Genomic DNA, 18,656 nt, shown 5'->3' with positions numbered 1-18,656 from the left:
TTCATCTTAACACTGCATTCTGCATTTTCTTTTCAGATTAAAAAAAAATGCCACGCGACGCGACCGCATCAGCGACGCGCCCGCATCGCAAGGAGAGGGGAGAAAATAAAAACGAACAGAGAGTCACGCTGGAGCGTGGCTGGAGGCGTGCCAGTGGCACAAATCGACCCACGTGACCGCGTCGCCGACGCGTCCGCGTCACATGGGAACTTTGGCCTCCCACGCGACCGTGTCACCCACGCGGCCACGTGACCTGAAAATCGACGTCAAAATGGTGCATGGATGAAAGTTGTGCTGGAGTTGGGCTGGACTCGTGCTGGAAGCCCAAGCCCTCCCACGCGAACGCGTGCCCCACGCGTCCGCGTCATATTGAAAATAGGGCCACTCACGCGATCGCATGCCCCACGCGATCGTGTCACCCAGATTTTTGGCAATATGTATTTAAACAGAGTTGCGCGAACGCAAGGCTGTACTCGAGCCAATCGCACAAATCAGGTCACGCGATCGCGTGACCCACGCGTCCGCGTCGCCTGACCTTATCGTGCACCACGCGACCGCGTCACTCACGCGTCCGCGTCACAAGCGGCGCACAGAATATCCAGATCAGCCAAATTTTTTATCTTTTCTTCTCTAATCCTTATTTTTCTTATCTTTTCTTATTTCTTTCTTCTTCCTTTCTTATTTTCTTTCACCTCCATTTTATTTTACTTAATTTATTTGCATATTTAATTCATTGCATCTTAATTTTGTGCATATTTTTATTTTCTTTTCTAAAATTAATTATTTCTCCTTTGGTGTTAAAATTTTCTTATTTAACTGTTGCATTTTCTCTTGAATTATTTTGGGTGCTTCATGACTTGTTTTATTCTGATTGGGTAATATTATTTAAATCAATGCTAATTTTTATATTACTGATATTCCTTTTGCATTGACATGCACTTACATTGTCTTTCATTACCCACTCTCTTCCCCATTGTTGCAAATTTTGCACCACTGGTATGCCATAGCTTCTATTGTTTTCTCACGTACATGTTGAAGCTTCCATGTAAATGAGACCTTTATCATCTGGCATTAACACCCATATTTTATTTATTTTCTATCTTTTGGGTTACTTTTCTTCTTTTTCTCTTCTTTCAGGCTGGCCATTGAAGACGGCAAAAGGGAGACACTTCTAAAAGGGGAGACAAACAAGTCCATCTGCACATTCTTTGAAGAAAAGCATCAGTTGGAACAACCCGTCCACCTGCATATCTCAGCATACACCGAGGACGGTGCAATTTTTAAGTGTGGGGAGGTCGATACCAACTTCCAGGGGTTAGTTACCTTCTTTTCAACACCAATATTTTCTTTGTTAATTGCTGCATTTGCATATTTAATTGCATGATTATTTGAATTTTTTTGCATACTTTACCACTTGGTTGAAGTAATATTTTCTTTTTCAAGAAACCTTTTAAGAGTATTTCACTAATTTGAATAAAATTTAATGTTACACTTGTTTGAAGTGATATTATACTGGAACATGATTTAGAACTCGAACACACAAAAACCTGTGAGATTTTGAGCCTATTTGAATTGGTTGCATTTTTCAACCAATATTTTATTTTTGAAGTGTGTATTTTTCTCTCTAAAATTGTGATCTTTGTCTTGCTTAATTCTATATTTCTATTATTTGATGTATGCATACACTTACATGATTGAGGCCTTATTTCACTGAGCTTACACACCCATATGGCCTTAACCCTTTCATTATCCATTGCAAACCAATTTTGAGCCTATTTTACCCCTTTGTTCTTTACTTTAGCTCATCACTAACTCTAAGCGGAAAACAATAATGTCCTTAATTTGAATCCTTGGTTAGCTTAGACTAGTGAGAGTGCTTATAATTTAAGTGTGGGAAAATTGAGATTGAAAATATTTGGTTTGAGAATTGAGTATGTTAGAATTTTGAAGAACTTGTGAAAGAAATGTTTAGGACATGTTCATGCATTCAATAATTTAACCATATGCATTGAAAAAAAAAGAAAAAAATATATATAATATAAAAAAAAAGGAAAAGAAGAAGAAAAAGTGTGAGAAAAAGAAAAGAAAAAGAGCAAATAAGTAAAAGGGGACAAAATGCCCCAAAGTTAAGTGTTGAAAGCAATGCATATGTACTGCACTTGAAATTTGAATGCATGAATACATGGAAAACATGGTTAATGGACAGTTAGGTTTTTGTATTATGATTACATGGATTGTTTAAGTTAGGTTGAAAGTTTAAGTTAATTAAGGATTCAGATTTTAGTCCACTTGGCCAAATACAATCCTACCTTGACCCTAACCCCATTACAACCCTTAAAAGACCTCTTGATATGTGTATCTGTGCATTCAATTTGTGTTGATTGTTAGATGAAGAGCAAGCCTTAGAAAGCAAGGTTAGTAGAGAATTGAGAGATCGAACCTTAAACACCTGAGTGATTAGAGTGTATACACTACCAGTAAGGGTTCGATGCTCAATTCCGTGTTCCCTGCTTTCATAAGCTATTTTCTTCTTACAAGTCTATTTGTGCTTCATTTTTATGATTTGAATTAGTGAAATCCAGTTCATATTTGTTCTTGAAAGATTTGTTTATTTTTAACCAAGTAGGTAGAAACATCTTAGCATGTAGTTGCATTTTCATATACATAGGCTGCATTTCATACATTCTACCATTCCTCTTCATTTCTTTATAGTTTCTCTTGAGCTTAGCATGAGGACATGCTAATGTAAGTGTGGGAAGGTTGATAAACCTCTATTTCATGGTTTATCTTGTGCTCATTTGAGTAGTTTTTATCAACTCTTTACCCACTTATTCATACTATTTGCATGGTTTTACACTTGCCTTCCTAATTATGTGCTTTGATTGAAAACATGCTTCTTTGGACTTATAATTGCTAATATTAATCCTCTCTTATTACCATTAGATACCTTGATATGTGTGTTGAGTGATTTCAGAGATTACAGGGCAGGAATGGCTCAGAGGATGGAAAGGAAGCATGCAAAAGTGGAAGGAATACAAGAAGTTGGAGAAACTGCTAAGTTGTCCAGCCTGACCTCTTCGCACTCAAACGGCTATAACTTTAGCTACAGAGGTCCAAATGACACGGTTCTAGTTGCGTTGGAAAGCTAACGTCCGGGGCTTCGATTTGATATATAATATGCCATAGTTACCCTGATGCTAGGTGATGCGACTGCATGACCCATGCGGCCGCATTGCAGTGACGGAAATCCAGCGTGGTTGAATTCAGGACCAGCGAATTCTGGGCTGTTTCTGACCCAGTTTGCAGCTCAGAAAACACAGATTAGAGGCTATAAAGTGGGGGAATGCATCCATTCATGAGGAGTCTCTCATAATTCACAATTTTTAGGAGTAGATGTAGTTTTTTAGAGAGAGAGGTTCTCTCCTCTCTCTTAGGATTAGGATTTAGGACTTCTCTTAGTTTTAGGAGTGACTCTCAATCTCAGGTTCAATGTTCTTTTTATTTATTTCTCCAATTTAATTTGTATGTCAGATTTAAGTTCTTTTGTGAATGCAATTCGAGGTATTTTCAGACTTAATTTTGCTTTGCTTTATTTATATGAATGCTTTTAATTTAATTTAGATATTTTCCCTTTTGGTCTTAGTTAAGAAATCAGTAACTCAGGAATTATCCAACTCAATAGCATAATTGATAATTGTTATCCTTGCTAATTGAATTGATCTTCAATAATCCCAATCTTTTCTTAGGAATTAACTAGGATTCAAAGATCTAACTAATTAGTCGCTTGACCTTCCCTTGTTATAGCAAAGGTTAACTAAGTGGAATTAAGATTCAGTTTTCATCATCATTGATAAGGATAACTAGACTGGACTTCCAATTTCTCATACCTTGCCAAAAGTTTATTTTACAGTTATTTATTTATTTATTTGTTATTTAAATATATCTGTGCTCATTGCCCAAGCTCCAAAACCCCCCAATTTACAAAACTCATAACCAATAATAAGAACATACTTCCTTGCAATTCCTTGAGAAGACGACCCGAGGTTTGAATACTCGGTTATCAATTTCAAAGGGGTTTGTTACTTGGGACAACCAAAACATTTGTTACTAATTTCCTCTTCATTCTTTTATAGTTCTCTCGAGCTTAGCATGAGGACATGCTAATGTTTAAGTGTGGGGAGGTTGATAAACCATTATTTAATGGTTTATCTTGTGCTTAATTGAGTGGATTTTATCAACTCTTCACCCACTTATTCACATTAATTGCATGGTTTTACTTTCCCTTCCTTATTATGTGATGTATGTGAAAAACATGTTTCCTAAGCTTTAAAATTAATTATTTTAACTACCTTTATTTCCATTCGATGTCATGATTAGTGTGTTGAGTAATTTTAGATTTTCCAAGGCAGAATGACTTAAAGAATGGAAAAGGAAACGTACAAAAATGGAAGGGAAGTGCGAAACGGAGTTCCTGAAGGAACTGGCATCCACGCGATCGCATGACTGACGCGATCGCGTGCCAGAAGCAAAGAAGCAGCGACGCGGCCGCATGACTGACGCGACCGCGTGCCTTAAGCAGAACATATATGACGCGGACGCGTGACTGACGCGACCGCGTGGTTAGGAAATGCTCCGAATGACGTGACCGCGTGACCCACGCGGACACGTGACAAAGGCCACGTACCAGAATTCACAGAATACGCCCCCAGCGGTTTCTGAAGCCCTTTTGGCCCAGATCCAAGTACAAAATACACAGATTAGAGGCTATAAAGTGTAGGAATGCATCCATTCAAAGGAAGGCTCTCATAATTCACTTTTCATGTTTTAGATGTAGTTTTAGAGAGAGAGGTTCTCTCCTCTCTCTTTCTTAGGATTAGGATTTAGGACTTCTCTTAGTTTTAGGAGTGACTCTCGATCCCAGGTTCAATGTCCCTTTCTATTTACTTTCGCTTCTATTTTTATTGACTCTAATGCTTTTATTTGTATTTGATTTATGTTGCCCAATTGGCTTATGAACTTTTCCATGTTAAATTTTACTGCTTTGAATGTATTTTATTTGAGGTATTCCAGATATTTATGATTTTAATTTAGCTTTCTACATTCTTGGCTTTGGTTAAGAAATTAGTAACTCAGGAGTTATCTTAACTCAACATAAGTGATAATTGTTATCTTTGCTAATTGAACTGAACTTCGATAATCCCAATCTTTCCTTAGGGATTAACTAGGATTTGAAGATCAAACTAATTAGTCACTTGACCTTCCCTTGCTCTAGTAAAGGTTAACTAAGTGGAATCAAGAGTCAATTTTCATTATTGTTGATAAGGATAACTGGGATAGGACTTCCAATTTCTCATACCTTGTCAAAAGTTTATTTTACAGTTATTTATTTATTTTAATTGCAATTTAAATTACTTGCTCCCTATTCTCAAAACCCCAAATTCACAGTCTCCATAACTAATAATAAGAACATACTTCTCTGCAATTCCTTGAGAAGACGACCCGAGGTTTAAATACTCGGTTATCAATTTTAAAGGGGTTTGTTACTTTTGACAACCAAAATGTTTGTACGAAGGGATTTCTGTCGGTTTAGAGACTATATCTACAACGCGACTGTTTTTATGAACTTCTTTACTGAAAAAAATCCCAATGTCATTGACCCTAGGTCACACAGAGCCTTCTCAAATGTCATGGTGCCTATGGTACAAGGTATTGAGAACTTTCCAGGATCCTGTCTCTTTTGAGGTAATCTCTGCCTAGTCAAGTCATCCAGTTCTTTGGTGAGCAAGGGGGGTTCATCCTCCCAAGTCTCATTGCCAAATAACTTGGCATTTAACTGCATGATTGCTCCAAGGTACTTAGCAACTTGTTCTTCAGTAACATCTTCATCCTCTTCAGAGGAAGAATACTCATCAGAGCTCATGAATGGCAGAAGTAAATTCAATGGAATCTCTATGGTCTCAGTGTGAGCCTCATATTCCCATGGTTCCTCATTAGATGATGAGGATATTCTAATGGAAGTCCATGAAACTTGCAATTCTGTTGCATTAGAGAAACTAATTGAGGCTTAAGCTCAAAGTTGTTTGCTCCAATGGCAGGGATTGAGATGCTTCTCCCATAGAGGTTAGGAGTAGGTGCAGTAAAGTCACCAAGCACCTTCCTTACGTTGTTGGCATTGTTGTTTTCGGTTGCCATGGCTTCTTCTTGTTTGAAAATTTCTGTTAGGTCCTCTCCAGAGAGTTGTACTTTAGCTTCTCTTAGCTTTCTCTTCAAGGTCCTTTCAGGTTCAGGATCAGCTTCAACAAGAATGTCTTTGTCCTTGCTCCTGCTCATATGAAAGAGAGGAGAAGAAAGTATGGAATCCTCTATGTCACAGTATAGAGATTCTTTGAGATGTCAGAGGAAAAGAAGAATAAAAGGAGGAGGTAGAGAGGAGAGAATTCAAACTTATAGAGAGAGGGAGTCCGAATTGCACATTGAGGAAGAGTGCTAGTCCTTAAATAGAAGGATGTGAGAAGAGGGGAAGAATTTTCGAAATTAAATTTAAAAAGATTTTGAAATAATCGAAAGAAATTTTGAAAAATTGATTGATGATTTTCGAAAATTAAAGTTGAGAAAGTAGTTAGGTGATTTTGAAAAAGATTTTGAAATTAGAAATCAAAAAGATATGATTGAAAATTATTTTGAAAAAGATGTGATTGAGAAGATATGATTGAAAATCAAATTAAATAAAGAAAGTTTTAAAATTAAAGTTGATTACTTGACTAACAAGAAATTAAAAGACATGATTCTAGAATTTAAAATTTGATCCTTTCTTAATAGGCAAGTAACAACTTGAAAATTTTGAATTAAATCATGAATTGTAGCAAGGATTTTCGAAAAAAAATGAAAAGAAATTGATTTTGAAAAGATATGATTGAAAAGATATGATTTGAAAAAAAATTTGATTTTGAAAAATTATGAAAGTTTAAAAAAGATTTGATTTAAAAAACAAAATCTTCCCTCTTATGCCATCCTGGCGTTAAACGCCCAGAATGGTATCCATTCTGGCATTTAACGCCCAAAATACTACCTTTTTTGGCTTTTAACGCCCAGCCAGGTACCCTGACTGGCGTTTAAACGCCAGTTTTCCTTCCTCATTGGGTGTTTTGAACGCCCAGCTTTTTCTGTGTAATTCCTCTGCTGACTATTCTGAATCTTCAATTCTCTGTATTATTGACTTGAAAAGACATAATTTTGAAATTTTTTTTTAATGATGAGAACCAACAAAATAAAACTAATCATGTAAAACTAAGATCAAATAAACAATGCATGCAAGACACCAAACTTAGAAATTTTCATATTAGAGACACTAACAAATTTAGAGTACATATAAAAAAACAATAAAACACACAAAACAAGAGAATTTAAAGATCAGAGCAAGGAAATCATCAAGAACAACTTGAAGATTAATGAAGAACATAATGCATATATTCGAAAAATGCAAGAAGAATAAAGACATGCAATCGACACCAAACTTAAAATTAGACACTAGACTCAAACAAGAAACATAAAATATTTTTGATCTTAAGATTTTATAATTTTTTTTGTGATTTTTCGAAAATTATTTGGAAAAGAAAATAAAGAAATTCAAAATTTTTAATAAGAATTCCAGGAATCATGCAATGTTAAAACTCCGGTCCAGGAATTAGACATGGCTTACTAGCCAGCCAAGCTTTCAGTGAAAGCTTCGGTCCAAAACACTAGACATGGCCAATGGCCAGCCAAGCTTTAGTAGATCATTACATTGAATAGCAAGATTGATAGAAATCAACAAGCTCTTGTGATGATAAGTTGAAACCTCAGTCCAAAAGATTAGACATGGCTTCACAGCCAGCCAGACTTCAACAAATCATCATGAATCTCTAGAATTCATTCTTAAAAACTCTGAAGAACAGAATAGAAATACATTCTTTTTTGAAATTTTTTGAAAAATAAAAAGTAAAAAGCATAAAATAAAATTACCTAATCTGAGCAACAAGATGAACCGTCAGTTGTCCAAACTCGAACAATCCCCGGCAACGGCGCCAAAAACTTGGTGCACGAAATTGTGATCATCAATGGCGCCAACAACTTGGTACGCACAATTGTAATCTCAACTCTTTGTCACAACTCCGCACAACTAACCAGCAAGTGCACTGGGTCGTCCAAGTAATAAACCTTACATGAGTAAGGGTCGATCCCACGGAGATTGTCGGCTTGAAGCAAGCTATGGTCATTTTGTAAATCTCAGTCAGGTGAATTCAAAAGGTTATGGAGTTTAAGATATTTAAAAAATAAATATAACATAAAATAAGATAGAGATACTTATGTAATTCATTGTTGAGAATTTCAGATAAGCGTATGAAGATGCTTTGTTCCTCCTGAACTTCTGCTTTCCTATTGTTTTCATCCAATCACTCATACTCCTTTCCATGGCAAGCTTATATTGGGTTTCACCATTGTCAATGGCTACCTCCCGTCCTCTCAGTGAAAAATGTCCAAATGCGCTGTCACCGCACGGCTAATCAGCTGTTGGTTCTCGATCATGTTGGAATAGGATCCATTGATCCTTTTGCGTCTGTCACTATGCCCAACATTCGCGAGTTTGAAGCTCGTCACAGTCATCCCTTCCCAGATCCTACTCGGAATACCACAGAAAAGGTTTAGACTTTCCGGATCTTAAGAATGATGCCAATTGATTCTAGCCTATACCACGAAGACTCTGATCTCATGGAATGGAAGGCTCAATTGTCAGGCGAGGCAACCATGCGTCATGAACCAGGAGGCTAAGAGATACGCACTCAAGCTATTGCAAGTAGAACGGAAGTAATTGTCAAGCACGCGTTCATAGGTGAGAATGATGATGAGTGTCACGAATCATCACATTCATCAAGTTGAAGAACGAGTGTATATCTTAGAGAAGAAGTAGGCGTTAATTGAATAGAAAAATAATAGTACTTTGCATTAATTCATGAGGAACAGCAGAACTCCACACCTTAATCTATGGTGTGTAGAAACTCCACCGTTGAAAATACATAAGAACAAGAGGGTCTAGGCATGGCCGAATGGCCAGCCTCCCAAAGATGAAAAGTATTCCAAGATCAAAAGTATATGTCTAAAAGTCTAGCAAAAGGTCCTATTTATAGAAAACTAGTAGCCTAGGGTTTACAGAAATAGGTAATTAATGCAGAAATCTTCTTCCGGGCCCACTTGGTGTGTGTTTGGACTGAGCATTGAAGCTTTCACATGTAGAGACTTTTCTTGGAATTAAATGCTAGCTTTTGTGCCAGTTTGGGTGTTTAACTCCAGCTTTCATGCCAGTTTTGGCGTTTTGACGCCAGAATTTTTATGCTGACTTAGAATGCTAGTTTGGGCCATCAAATCTCGAGCAAAGTATGGACTATTATATATTTCTGGAAAGCCCAGGATGTCTACTTTCCAACGCAATTGAGAGCGCACCAATTGGGCTTCTGTAGCTCCAGAAAATCCACTTTGACTGCAGGGAGGTCAGAATCCAACAACATCTGCAGTCTTTTTTCAGCCTCTGAATCAGATTTTTGGTCAGGTCCCTCAATTTCAGCCAGAAAATACCTGAAATCACAGAAAAACACACAAACTCATAGTAAAGTCTAGAAATGTGATTTTTAATTAAAAACTAATAAAAACATAATAAAAACTAACTAAAATATACTAAAAACATACTAAAAATAATGCCAAAAAGCGTATAAATTATCCGCTCATCAGTGAACCAGAAAGAACCTTCCTGAGATTAAGGAAGGAAGCAAGAGGAAAGAGGGCTGTTGGTGCAGAAGAAGAGGAGGAAGACTTGGATATAACCATGGAGGATGATATAGAAAACCATCATGAAGGAGAGGTGAACAATCATGCCAGAGGAGGAGCAGCCAACCCTGCTGGACAAGAGAGGAGAGTTCTAGGCTCCTACATCAATCCAAACCCAAGAAAATGTGGTAGCAGCATTCAAAAGCCAACTATCCATGCTAATAATTTCGAATTGTAGCCTCAGCTCATAACTTTAGTCCAGAACAACTGTTCTTTTGGAGGGAGTGCCCAAGAGGACCCTAATGAGCATCTCACTAAATTCCTAAGGATATGTGACACAGTTAAATCTAATGGTGTTCATCCTGATACCTATAGAATGTTACTGTTTCCATTTTCTTTGAGGGACAAGGCATCAAAATGGTTAAAATCATTTCCCAAGGAAAGATTGACAACTTGGAAAGATGTAGTGAATAAATTCTTAGCAAGGTTCTACCCTCCACAAAAAGTAAACAGGCTAAGAACTGAAGTGCAGACATTCAGACAGCAGGATGGTAAGACTATTTATGAAGCATGGAAGAGGTTCAAAGATTTGACAAGGAAATGCCCCTGATATGTTCAATGAGTGGGTGCAACTTCATATCTTTTATGAAGGACTGAATTGTGAATCAAAGAAAGATGTAAACCACTCATCTGGAGGTTCCTTTAACAAGAAGAAGACCATTGAAGAAGCCATTGATGTTATAGAGACAGTGGCTGACAATGAGTATTTTTATGCCTCAGACAGAAGCAACAACAGGGGAGTCATGGAGTTAAACCATATGGATGCAATCCTGGCCCAGAATAAGATGATCACCAAGCAACTGGCTGAATTGACCAGGCAAATAGAGAAGCCATCTACACTCAACCATCACCTCAAGGAGAGTTGGAAACAGAAGAAGGAGTTAACTGGGAGGAAGCTAATTACCTTGGAAATTCATCTAGGCAAGCTCACGATCCATATTCTAAAACCTATAACCCAGGTTGGAGGAACCACCCAAACTTTCGGTGGGGAAACCAACAAAACCAAGGCCAAGACTACAGTCCCCATAACTCAAACCAGTATAACAACTCCACTCACCAACATTCCAACCAAAGACCATACCAAACCACACAAAATATTTATTCATAGCCACCATACCAAAAATACAATAACCACTCTCAACACCCCAATTCCAACCAACCATCACTACATGATGATGATAGAATGTCCAAAATGGAAGCTATGCTTGCAAATCTTTGCAAGGAGTCTGAAGACATAAAAAAATTCAGGGAAGAAGTAAGATCCAATCTGCAAAATCAAGATGCTGCCACTCAAAAAATTGAAGCACAAGTTGGATACTTGTCCAAGCAAGCCCCTGGCTACAGTTCCGGTAATTCCACCAAGATAACTTCAAGAGAGGAATGCAAAGCTATTACCCTCAAAAGTGGAAGGGAATTGACAGAGAATTCAAGGGAGACTCACGAGGAGAAAGCAGAGGGTAGTTCAGATGACAAGGAAGAAGCACAAACACCTGCTCCCAATCCATCAGAAGAAAAAGAAGTTCTAAGGCTATATGTCCCAAAGGCTCCTTACCCTCAGCGCCTAATGAAGAATGCAAAGGACAGCCAATTCTCCAAATTTTTGGAGATTTTCAAGAAACTTCAGATCAACATTCCCTTGGTTGAAGTACTAGAGCAAATGCCACTCTATGCTAAGTTTCTAAAGGAATTAATGACCAAGAAGAGAAGCTGGAGGAATGATGAAACTGTGGTATTAACTGAGGAATGTAGTGCTATCATCCAATACAAGCTACCTTAAAAATTGAAGGACCCAGGAAGCTTCCAAATTCCCTGCATCATAGGGAAAATAACAGTTGAAAAAGCCTTATGTGACTTTGGAGCTAGTATAAATTTGATGTCCTTGACAATGATGAAAAGAATGAAGATTGAGGAAGCCAAACAAACAAGAATGGCCCTCCGATTGGCAGATCGATCATTCAAATTCTCTCATGGAATAGTAGAAGATTTGTTAGTGAAAGTAGGAGACTTCATCTTCCATGTTGACTTTGTGGTGTTGGATATGGAGGAAGAAGCTAAGGCTTCAATAATTTTTGGGAGGCCATTTTTAGCTACTGCTGGAGCCATCATTGATGTCCAAAAGGGTGAACTTACCCTCAAGCTACATGATGAGAGAATGGTGTTCAATGTATTCAAGGCCATGAGCTATCTAATGAGATGCAGAAGCTGGTGAATTAAAAATTATTAAAATGGTTACGTTGCAAGTATAGTTCTTAACTCACCGAAAATCTGCCTATCAATTTAGAAATATGTCACAGAGAGTTAAATTAAAAATTACTGGAAGTTTTAAGTCCCAGGTCGTCTCCCAATGAGTTGCAGAAAAGTGCGCTATCTTATTAATCAGATGTTCCAAGAAGTTGAGCTAAGTAAATGGGAATGTAAATTGAGGAAATTTTAAATAATATGAATAAAAGCCTTGACTGGGAGTTGATTGGTTGGAATTTCTACTATTGATGGAGTGATTGTAAGATTAATTTATAATTAATGGTTGTTCTGTTTGGTTATCCTTTACTAAGTAAGGGAAAGTCAAACAAGCTGGAATGCTAGATCTGTTCACAAGTTGCAACCCACTTAATTCAAAGGGATTGGCGTTGGTGGCAGGATAGCAATCCAACAGTTAACCCAATTACAAATTTTCCTTCAATCCTTCCAACTCAAGAGTTCCTTTTAATCAACTCTCCATCAAGTGAAGAAACTACTCACTCATTGTAAATAATAAATCCATAACACATGAAAGGGAATTAAAAGAAGACATGATTATTGGAATTGAAATTGAATTAAAAAGAAATAATCCTTGCATTAAATAATCATAAAAGTATCTGAATGACAAAATTGAACAAAACAAAGAACATGGAAGAATAAAACCAAGTTGAGAAAACGAACTAGAATGACGAAGTCTTGATGAGGAAATAACCCTTCTCAATGTTCCAATGCTAAGACCAATTGAAAATTAAAACTCTAAAACCTAGAGAGAAAAACCTAAGGGAGTAAAACTAGATCTAAAAACTGTTAACTGTATAGAATGATTGTTCTCTTTTTGTTTCTGCATATTCTCCAGCTCTAGTCTACTGTTCTGGGCCGAAAATTGGGTCAAATTAAGGTCCAAAATCGCCCCCAATGAATTCTGCAGATTATGCCGATCGCACATGTCACGCGATCGCGTCATCCATGCGGACGCGTCATTCGCGTTTTTCCTTGCCACGCGTTCGCGTCGTCCACGCTACCGCGTCGCCTGAGCTTTTCCAATCCGCGCGGCCGCGTGAGCCATGCGGCCGCGTCACTGCGATTTGCTCTCCTTCGTGCGGTCGCGTGAGTCATGCGACCGCGTCACTTCTCGCTGGTTATCTCCTCAAATTCTTGTGTTCCTTCCATTTTTGCTAGCTTCCTTTCCAATCTCCAACTCATTTATGCCCTGTAAAGTCTGAAACACTCAACACACAGATCACGACATCGAATGGAATAAAAGAGAATTAAAAATAAATAATTAAAGTCTCTAGGAAGCAGTTTTCAAACATGTAATAAATTCAGGAAGAAAATCTAAATGCATACTAATTTAATGAATAAGTGGGTAAGGATCATGATAAAACCACACAATTAAACACAATATAAATCATAAAATAGTGGTTTATTAACCTCTCCACACTTAAACATTAGCATGTCCTCATGCTTAATTGAAGGAGATAAGGAAATGAGCATGAAAATGTAGAAACTCATGAAATGCAATGCAAGCCTATATGTATATAAATAAATGCAACTATATGATTCTTGTCCACTTGATCAAAAGTAAATAAGCTCTTCAAAACAATTACAAATCAAATTCCACTAATTTTATCATTACACAATAAAACAGATAAAAGTGCAAGAAGATAGCTGATGAAAGCAGGGAACATGAAAATTCAAGCATTGAACCCTCACTGATAATGTATGTACGCTCTAATCTCTAGTGTATAGGGTGATCACTCTATCTTTCTCTAATCATGCTTTCTAACTTTTGTTCTTCTCCTAACCAATCAACATCAGTTAACATACTAATGCAAACATCATGAGGTCTTTTCAAGGTTGTAATGGGGCTAAGGTATAGGTAGGGGTGTATATTTGGTCAAGTGAGCTAATAAATTGAATCTTTAATTAACCCAAGCTCCAACCTAACTTGTATTCACTTAATGTAATCTTTAAAGTTTATACCTAGCTACCCAGAGTTCCCTTTTTCAATCCCTACTCATGTATCAACTTAGTATTTTGATTATATCATATGTGCACTGATCTTCGAATTTTGAATTTAACATTGGGGTAATTTTGTCCCCTTATTTATTAATTTTTCATTTTTTTCATTAAAATAAATAAAGCTTATCAATGCACATAGATTTTTCATTCTTATATTTTCACATGAGTAGGTATCCAAATTCCCCTTAAATTTTCATGACACATTCCCTTAATAACTTTTGTTCCCACAATTTCCTATACTTAACTAGCACACACAATTCTATCTTAAGCTAACCAAAGATTCAATTTGAGATATACAATTGTTTTTCGGCTTAAGGTTAGTAATGTGGTAAAATATCGAACAAATGGGATTTAAACGCTCAAAGTGGTTAACAAAGGTAATTTAAAAGGGTAGGCTTAATTTGGATAAGTGAGTTTAAACAAATAATGGCCTCAATCATGTGCAAGCATGTAAATATAATAAATATTGGACATATAAGATAAAACAAAATATAGATCACAATCATAGAGAAGTAAACACACAGAAATAAAATAATTATGGTTAAATAATGTAACCATACATAAAGGCTCAAATCTTTCACAGGTTGTGTATTCTTTAGCTCAAATATTATGTTCCAAATACAACTCAAGCAAATTTATCGTAAAAATTTTTGAAAAATTAGTGAAATTTTGTTCCAAAGATAGAGTCTTAAAAGAAACTTATTGTCTTTTCAATCAAGTAGAACATGCATGCAACTATCCTAACCTATGCAATTTATTCTATTTTATAAAGGAAAGAAAATCTAACTAACATATCCTAATTATTGGTGCTAGAGAAGAGAAATTACCTCCGGAAGTCAGGTACTGACCGACCTCCCCACATTTAAGGCTTTGCACTGTCCTCGGTGCCATCTGTTAGGAACAGGGGTGGGCTGGTAGCAGTATCTCCACAGTCGGGGCCGTCATGGCTCCCTGTGCTGGTGAAAGAAGTGGAGTCCGGGGTATCCGATTCCTTGAAGTGTCCCTTGAGTAGCTCCTTGAGGTGTTTGAATCGGCGCTCGTTTCTTAGCTTTCTGTTCTTGCCGATCCAACCGTTCGATTATCTGCTGGAGCAATGCATCAGTTGTAGGTGCTTGTGGTGTTGAAGGAGGATTGTCTTCAACTGGAGCAGTAGGAAGATTTGTAGTGGCTGCTGGAAGTCTGAGGTATTTCCCGTTAGGGACATACTGATCATCCCGTGGAAGCACGGCTTTGGTGTCCCCAGCTCTGTAGGAGACTCCGGCTGCTGAGACAAGATCTGAGACCATAGCGGGGAAAGGTAAATTGCCCGCAATTTGTACGTGTCCCATAGCATTCCGGATATGTCTTGAGAGATTCAGAGGTTGGTCTGTAAGGATGCACCATAGTAGAACAGCCATGTCCGCAGTGAAGGAGGACTCGTGGGTGCTCGGGAAGACGTAATGAGACATGATCTGTGCCCATACGCGATCCTCCAAGGTGAGTGCTGAAGCCAAGATTCTCTTAGGGCGGGTACGGTGGTATCCATAGATCCAAGGACTGCCAGGTAATGCGATGACTCCGAGAACGGAGTCCCAGTCAAATTGGTACCTCTGGCGCTTAAGTTTGGCTTCTTGAAAGGCGTCCATTCCTTCTGGAATAGGAGGAAGATTCAGAGCTTGTTGAATGGCCTCTTTTGTGATGGAGACTTGCTTCTGCCGGACATAAACAGACTGCAGGGTCGGCATGTAGAAGTTGGAGTAGAACTCAACTACCCAAGAAAGATTGACCTGCCTTGGCTGTCTCCGTAGGAAACCCCAATGTCGTCGTTAAATTTGCGGCTCAACAAAGGTAGAAATATTGGGCGGGAGGATAAGAAGGTATTCATTGTTATAATTCCTTTCTGGCAGGATAGGAAACATCTGCTCACAGTAGCGATTGAAAAATCGCGCAGTGTCTTTTGTTGGAAAGGCTTTCTCCTTTTCATCAACCTTTATTATCCTCTTAACTCTTTTTGTTGAGGGCTTGACTGCAGTTGAAGAAGGCTCTGCCACTAATGCTCTTTTAGTTCCTCTTCTAGCTGGTGGTTTGGAAGTTGCTTTCTCCTTTCCTTTCTTGGTGGCCATCCTGAAAGAAGGGAAGAGAAAGTAAATTAAATTCAAAGAGATAGACAGCAAGGAAGGAAACGGAAAAGAGGTTGAAGGGGGCACAGTAAAATGTAAATGACATTAACACATGCTCTCGAGTACATATGAAAAGCCATCAATGGAAAATAGCTAGTGCAGATAAAAACAAGTGAATGCAAGGTGTTTATTGGCATGCTGGCAAAGGGCATGAGTAGCATAGACCAAGCAATAATTCGTAACAAACCATCACGTTTGTATTGACAATTAAATTCAATTAATAAAATAATAAGGGAAAGTTGTGAAAAGCAAGCATTGAAATGTATAACAACATAGAGAAGTGCATAACGCCATATGAGCATTTTTACAAACACATAGCATGCATGGTGAATAAGGTATAGAAAATATAAAGATGAACATGCAAGCAATCCCTTAAATAGAATAAATGTCAAACAATTTGCAACAATCCACAAGCATATAATGAGAGATGATGACTCAAAAGAAAATTTCTAACACCATGTAAAAAGGGAAAGAAAAAGAAGGAAAATATGAATAATGAAAAGAGAAAGAAAAGAGAAGAAAATATTTATAGAATAATAAGAATGATAGGAAGAGGGAGGGGATAAGAGAATAAAACCTTGTTAATGGAGGTGAAAGAGATAGAGAGTGAAAGGTGAGATAGAAAGAGGAAGGGGGAAAGAAGGAATAAGGAGGGAAAAGGAAAATTAGGATTTGGAAGAGAGAAAGATAAGATAATCTGGTAAGTTAGGTTGAGCTGTGCGGCGCATACGACGCGGCCGTGTGGGGCACGCATTCGCGTGGGTGCGCTTCCAGTGTGGTGACACGATCGCATCGGTCACGCGGTTGCATGACCCATGTTATGCGTCTGGCGCGAGTGCGGCCTCGCACCAGCACAACTCTCTGTTCAAAACGATTCAATTGCCAAATTGGGGTGACGCGATCGCGTGGGTCACGCGATCGCGTGAGGGTGCGTCAAAAGATGGATGACGCGGCCGCGTTGGTGACGCGGTCGCGTGTTAAGGATTGTGCTTCCAGCACCAATCCAGCATTACTCTTGCACAATATTTCAGTGTGCACCCTTTTACGTCGGAAATTCAGGGCACGCGACCGCGTGGAGCACGCTGTCGCGTGGAAGGCCATGGTTCCCATGCGAGGCGGACGCGTCAGTGACGCGGTTGCGTGGGTCGATTTGTGCCATTGGCACGCCTCCTGCCATGCTCCAACGTGACTCTCTATTCATTTATTTTTTTTCTTCACTCCTCTTGCGACGCAGACGCGTCGCTGATGCGATCGCGTCGCGTAGCGAAATTTTTTTTTTTTTTTTGTAAATGGAAGAAATATAAAGACATGTAAATGCAAATGCACAAAAGTACTAATAAAGAGAAGAGTTATTGAATAGGAAAAACAAAGAAAAGAACGATCATACCATGGTGGGTTGTCTCCCACCTAGCACTTTGCTTTAACGTCCGTAAGTTGGACGCTCCACTAGCTCAATCTGCTGCTATGTGGGGATCTTCCAAGCGGAAAATCTCAAGCTCCTTGTTTTTCTGCACCTTCTTACCATGGTACAGCTTCAGGCGTTGTCCATTAACTTTAATAAGGTCAGAGTTTGACGGATGGCTTAGGTGATAAACTCCGTACGGCTCAGCCTTCTCTAGTCTGTATGGACCTTCCGATTTTGATCTCAACTTACCTGGCATGAGCCTTGGTCGAGATTTGTAAAGGAGGACAAAATCTCCAGGTAGGAACTCTTTCTTCTTGATATGCTGATCATGTATAGCCTTCATCTTTTCCTTGTAAATTCTGGAGTTCTCATAAGCTTCTAGGCGAAGGTTCTCCAGTTCCTGCAGTTGCAACTTCCTTTCAGCTCCGGCTTTCTCAATTCCCATGTTGCACTCCTTAACTGCCCAAAAAGCTCTGTGTTCTACCTCAACTGGGAGATGCCAAGCTTTTCCATAAACCAAGTGGAAGGGACTCATCCCAATGGGTGTCTTGTATGCTGTTCTGTATGCCTACAGTGCATCTTGCAGCCTGATGCTCCAGTCTTTTCTATGTGGCTTTACTATCTTTTGCAAGATACGCTTAATTTCTCTGTTTGACACCTCGGCTTGCCCATTAGTTTGGGGATGATAAGCTGTTGCAACTTTATGAATTATCCCATGCTTCTTCATCAATCCTGTTAGTCTCTTGTTACAAAAATGGGTGCCTTGATCGCTCACGATCGCTCGTGGTGATCCAAAGCGACATATAATATGGTTTCTCACAAAAGGAAACAACAGTGTTAGCATCATCAGTGCGGGTAGGAATTGCTTCCACCCATTTGGAAACATAATCCACAGCTAACAATATATAAAAATATCCATTAGAATTTGGAAATGGACCCATGAAGTCAATGCCCCAAACATCAAAAATTTCACA

The 18,656-nt window shown here is 38.4% G+C and overlaps 1 protein-coding gene across 1 annotated transcript; it reads left to right on the top strand.

Moving 5' to 3' along the window:
- On the top strand, positions 11,051–12,067 carry LOC107636546. Its single transcript, XM_016340046.1, has 2 exons — positions 11,051–11,503; positions 11,645–12,067. The coding sequence occupies exons 1-2, from the start codon at positions 11,051–11,053 to the stop codon at positions 12,065–12,067; spliced, it is 876 nt and encodes a 291-aa protein (XP_016195532.1).

Source organism: Arachis ipaensis, chromosome B04 (genome assembly GCF_000816755.2).
Source record: "Arachis ipaensis cultivar K30076 chromosome B04, Araip1.1, whole genome shotgun sequence".
Lineage (NCBI taxonomy): Eukaryota > Viridiplantae > Streptophyta > Magnoliopsida > Fabales > Fabaceae > Arachis > Arachis ipaensis.
This window is presented reverse-complemented; position numbering and strand designations above follow the sequence as displayed.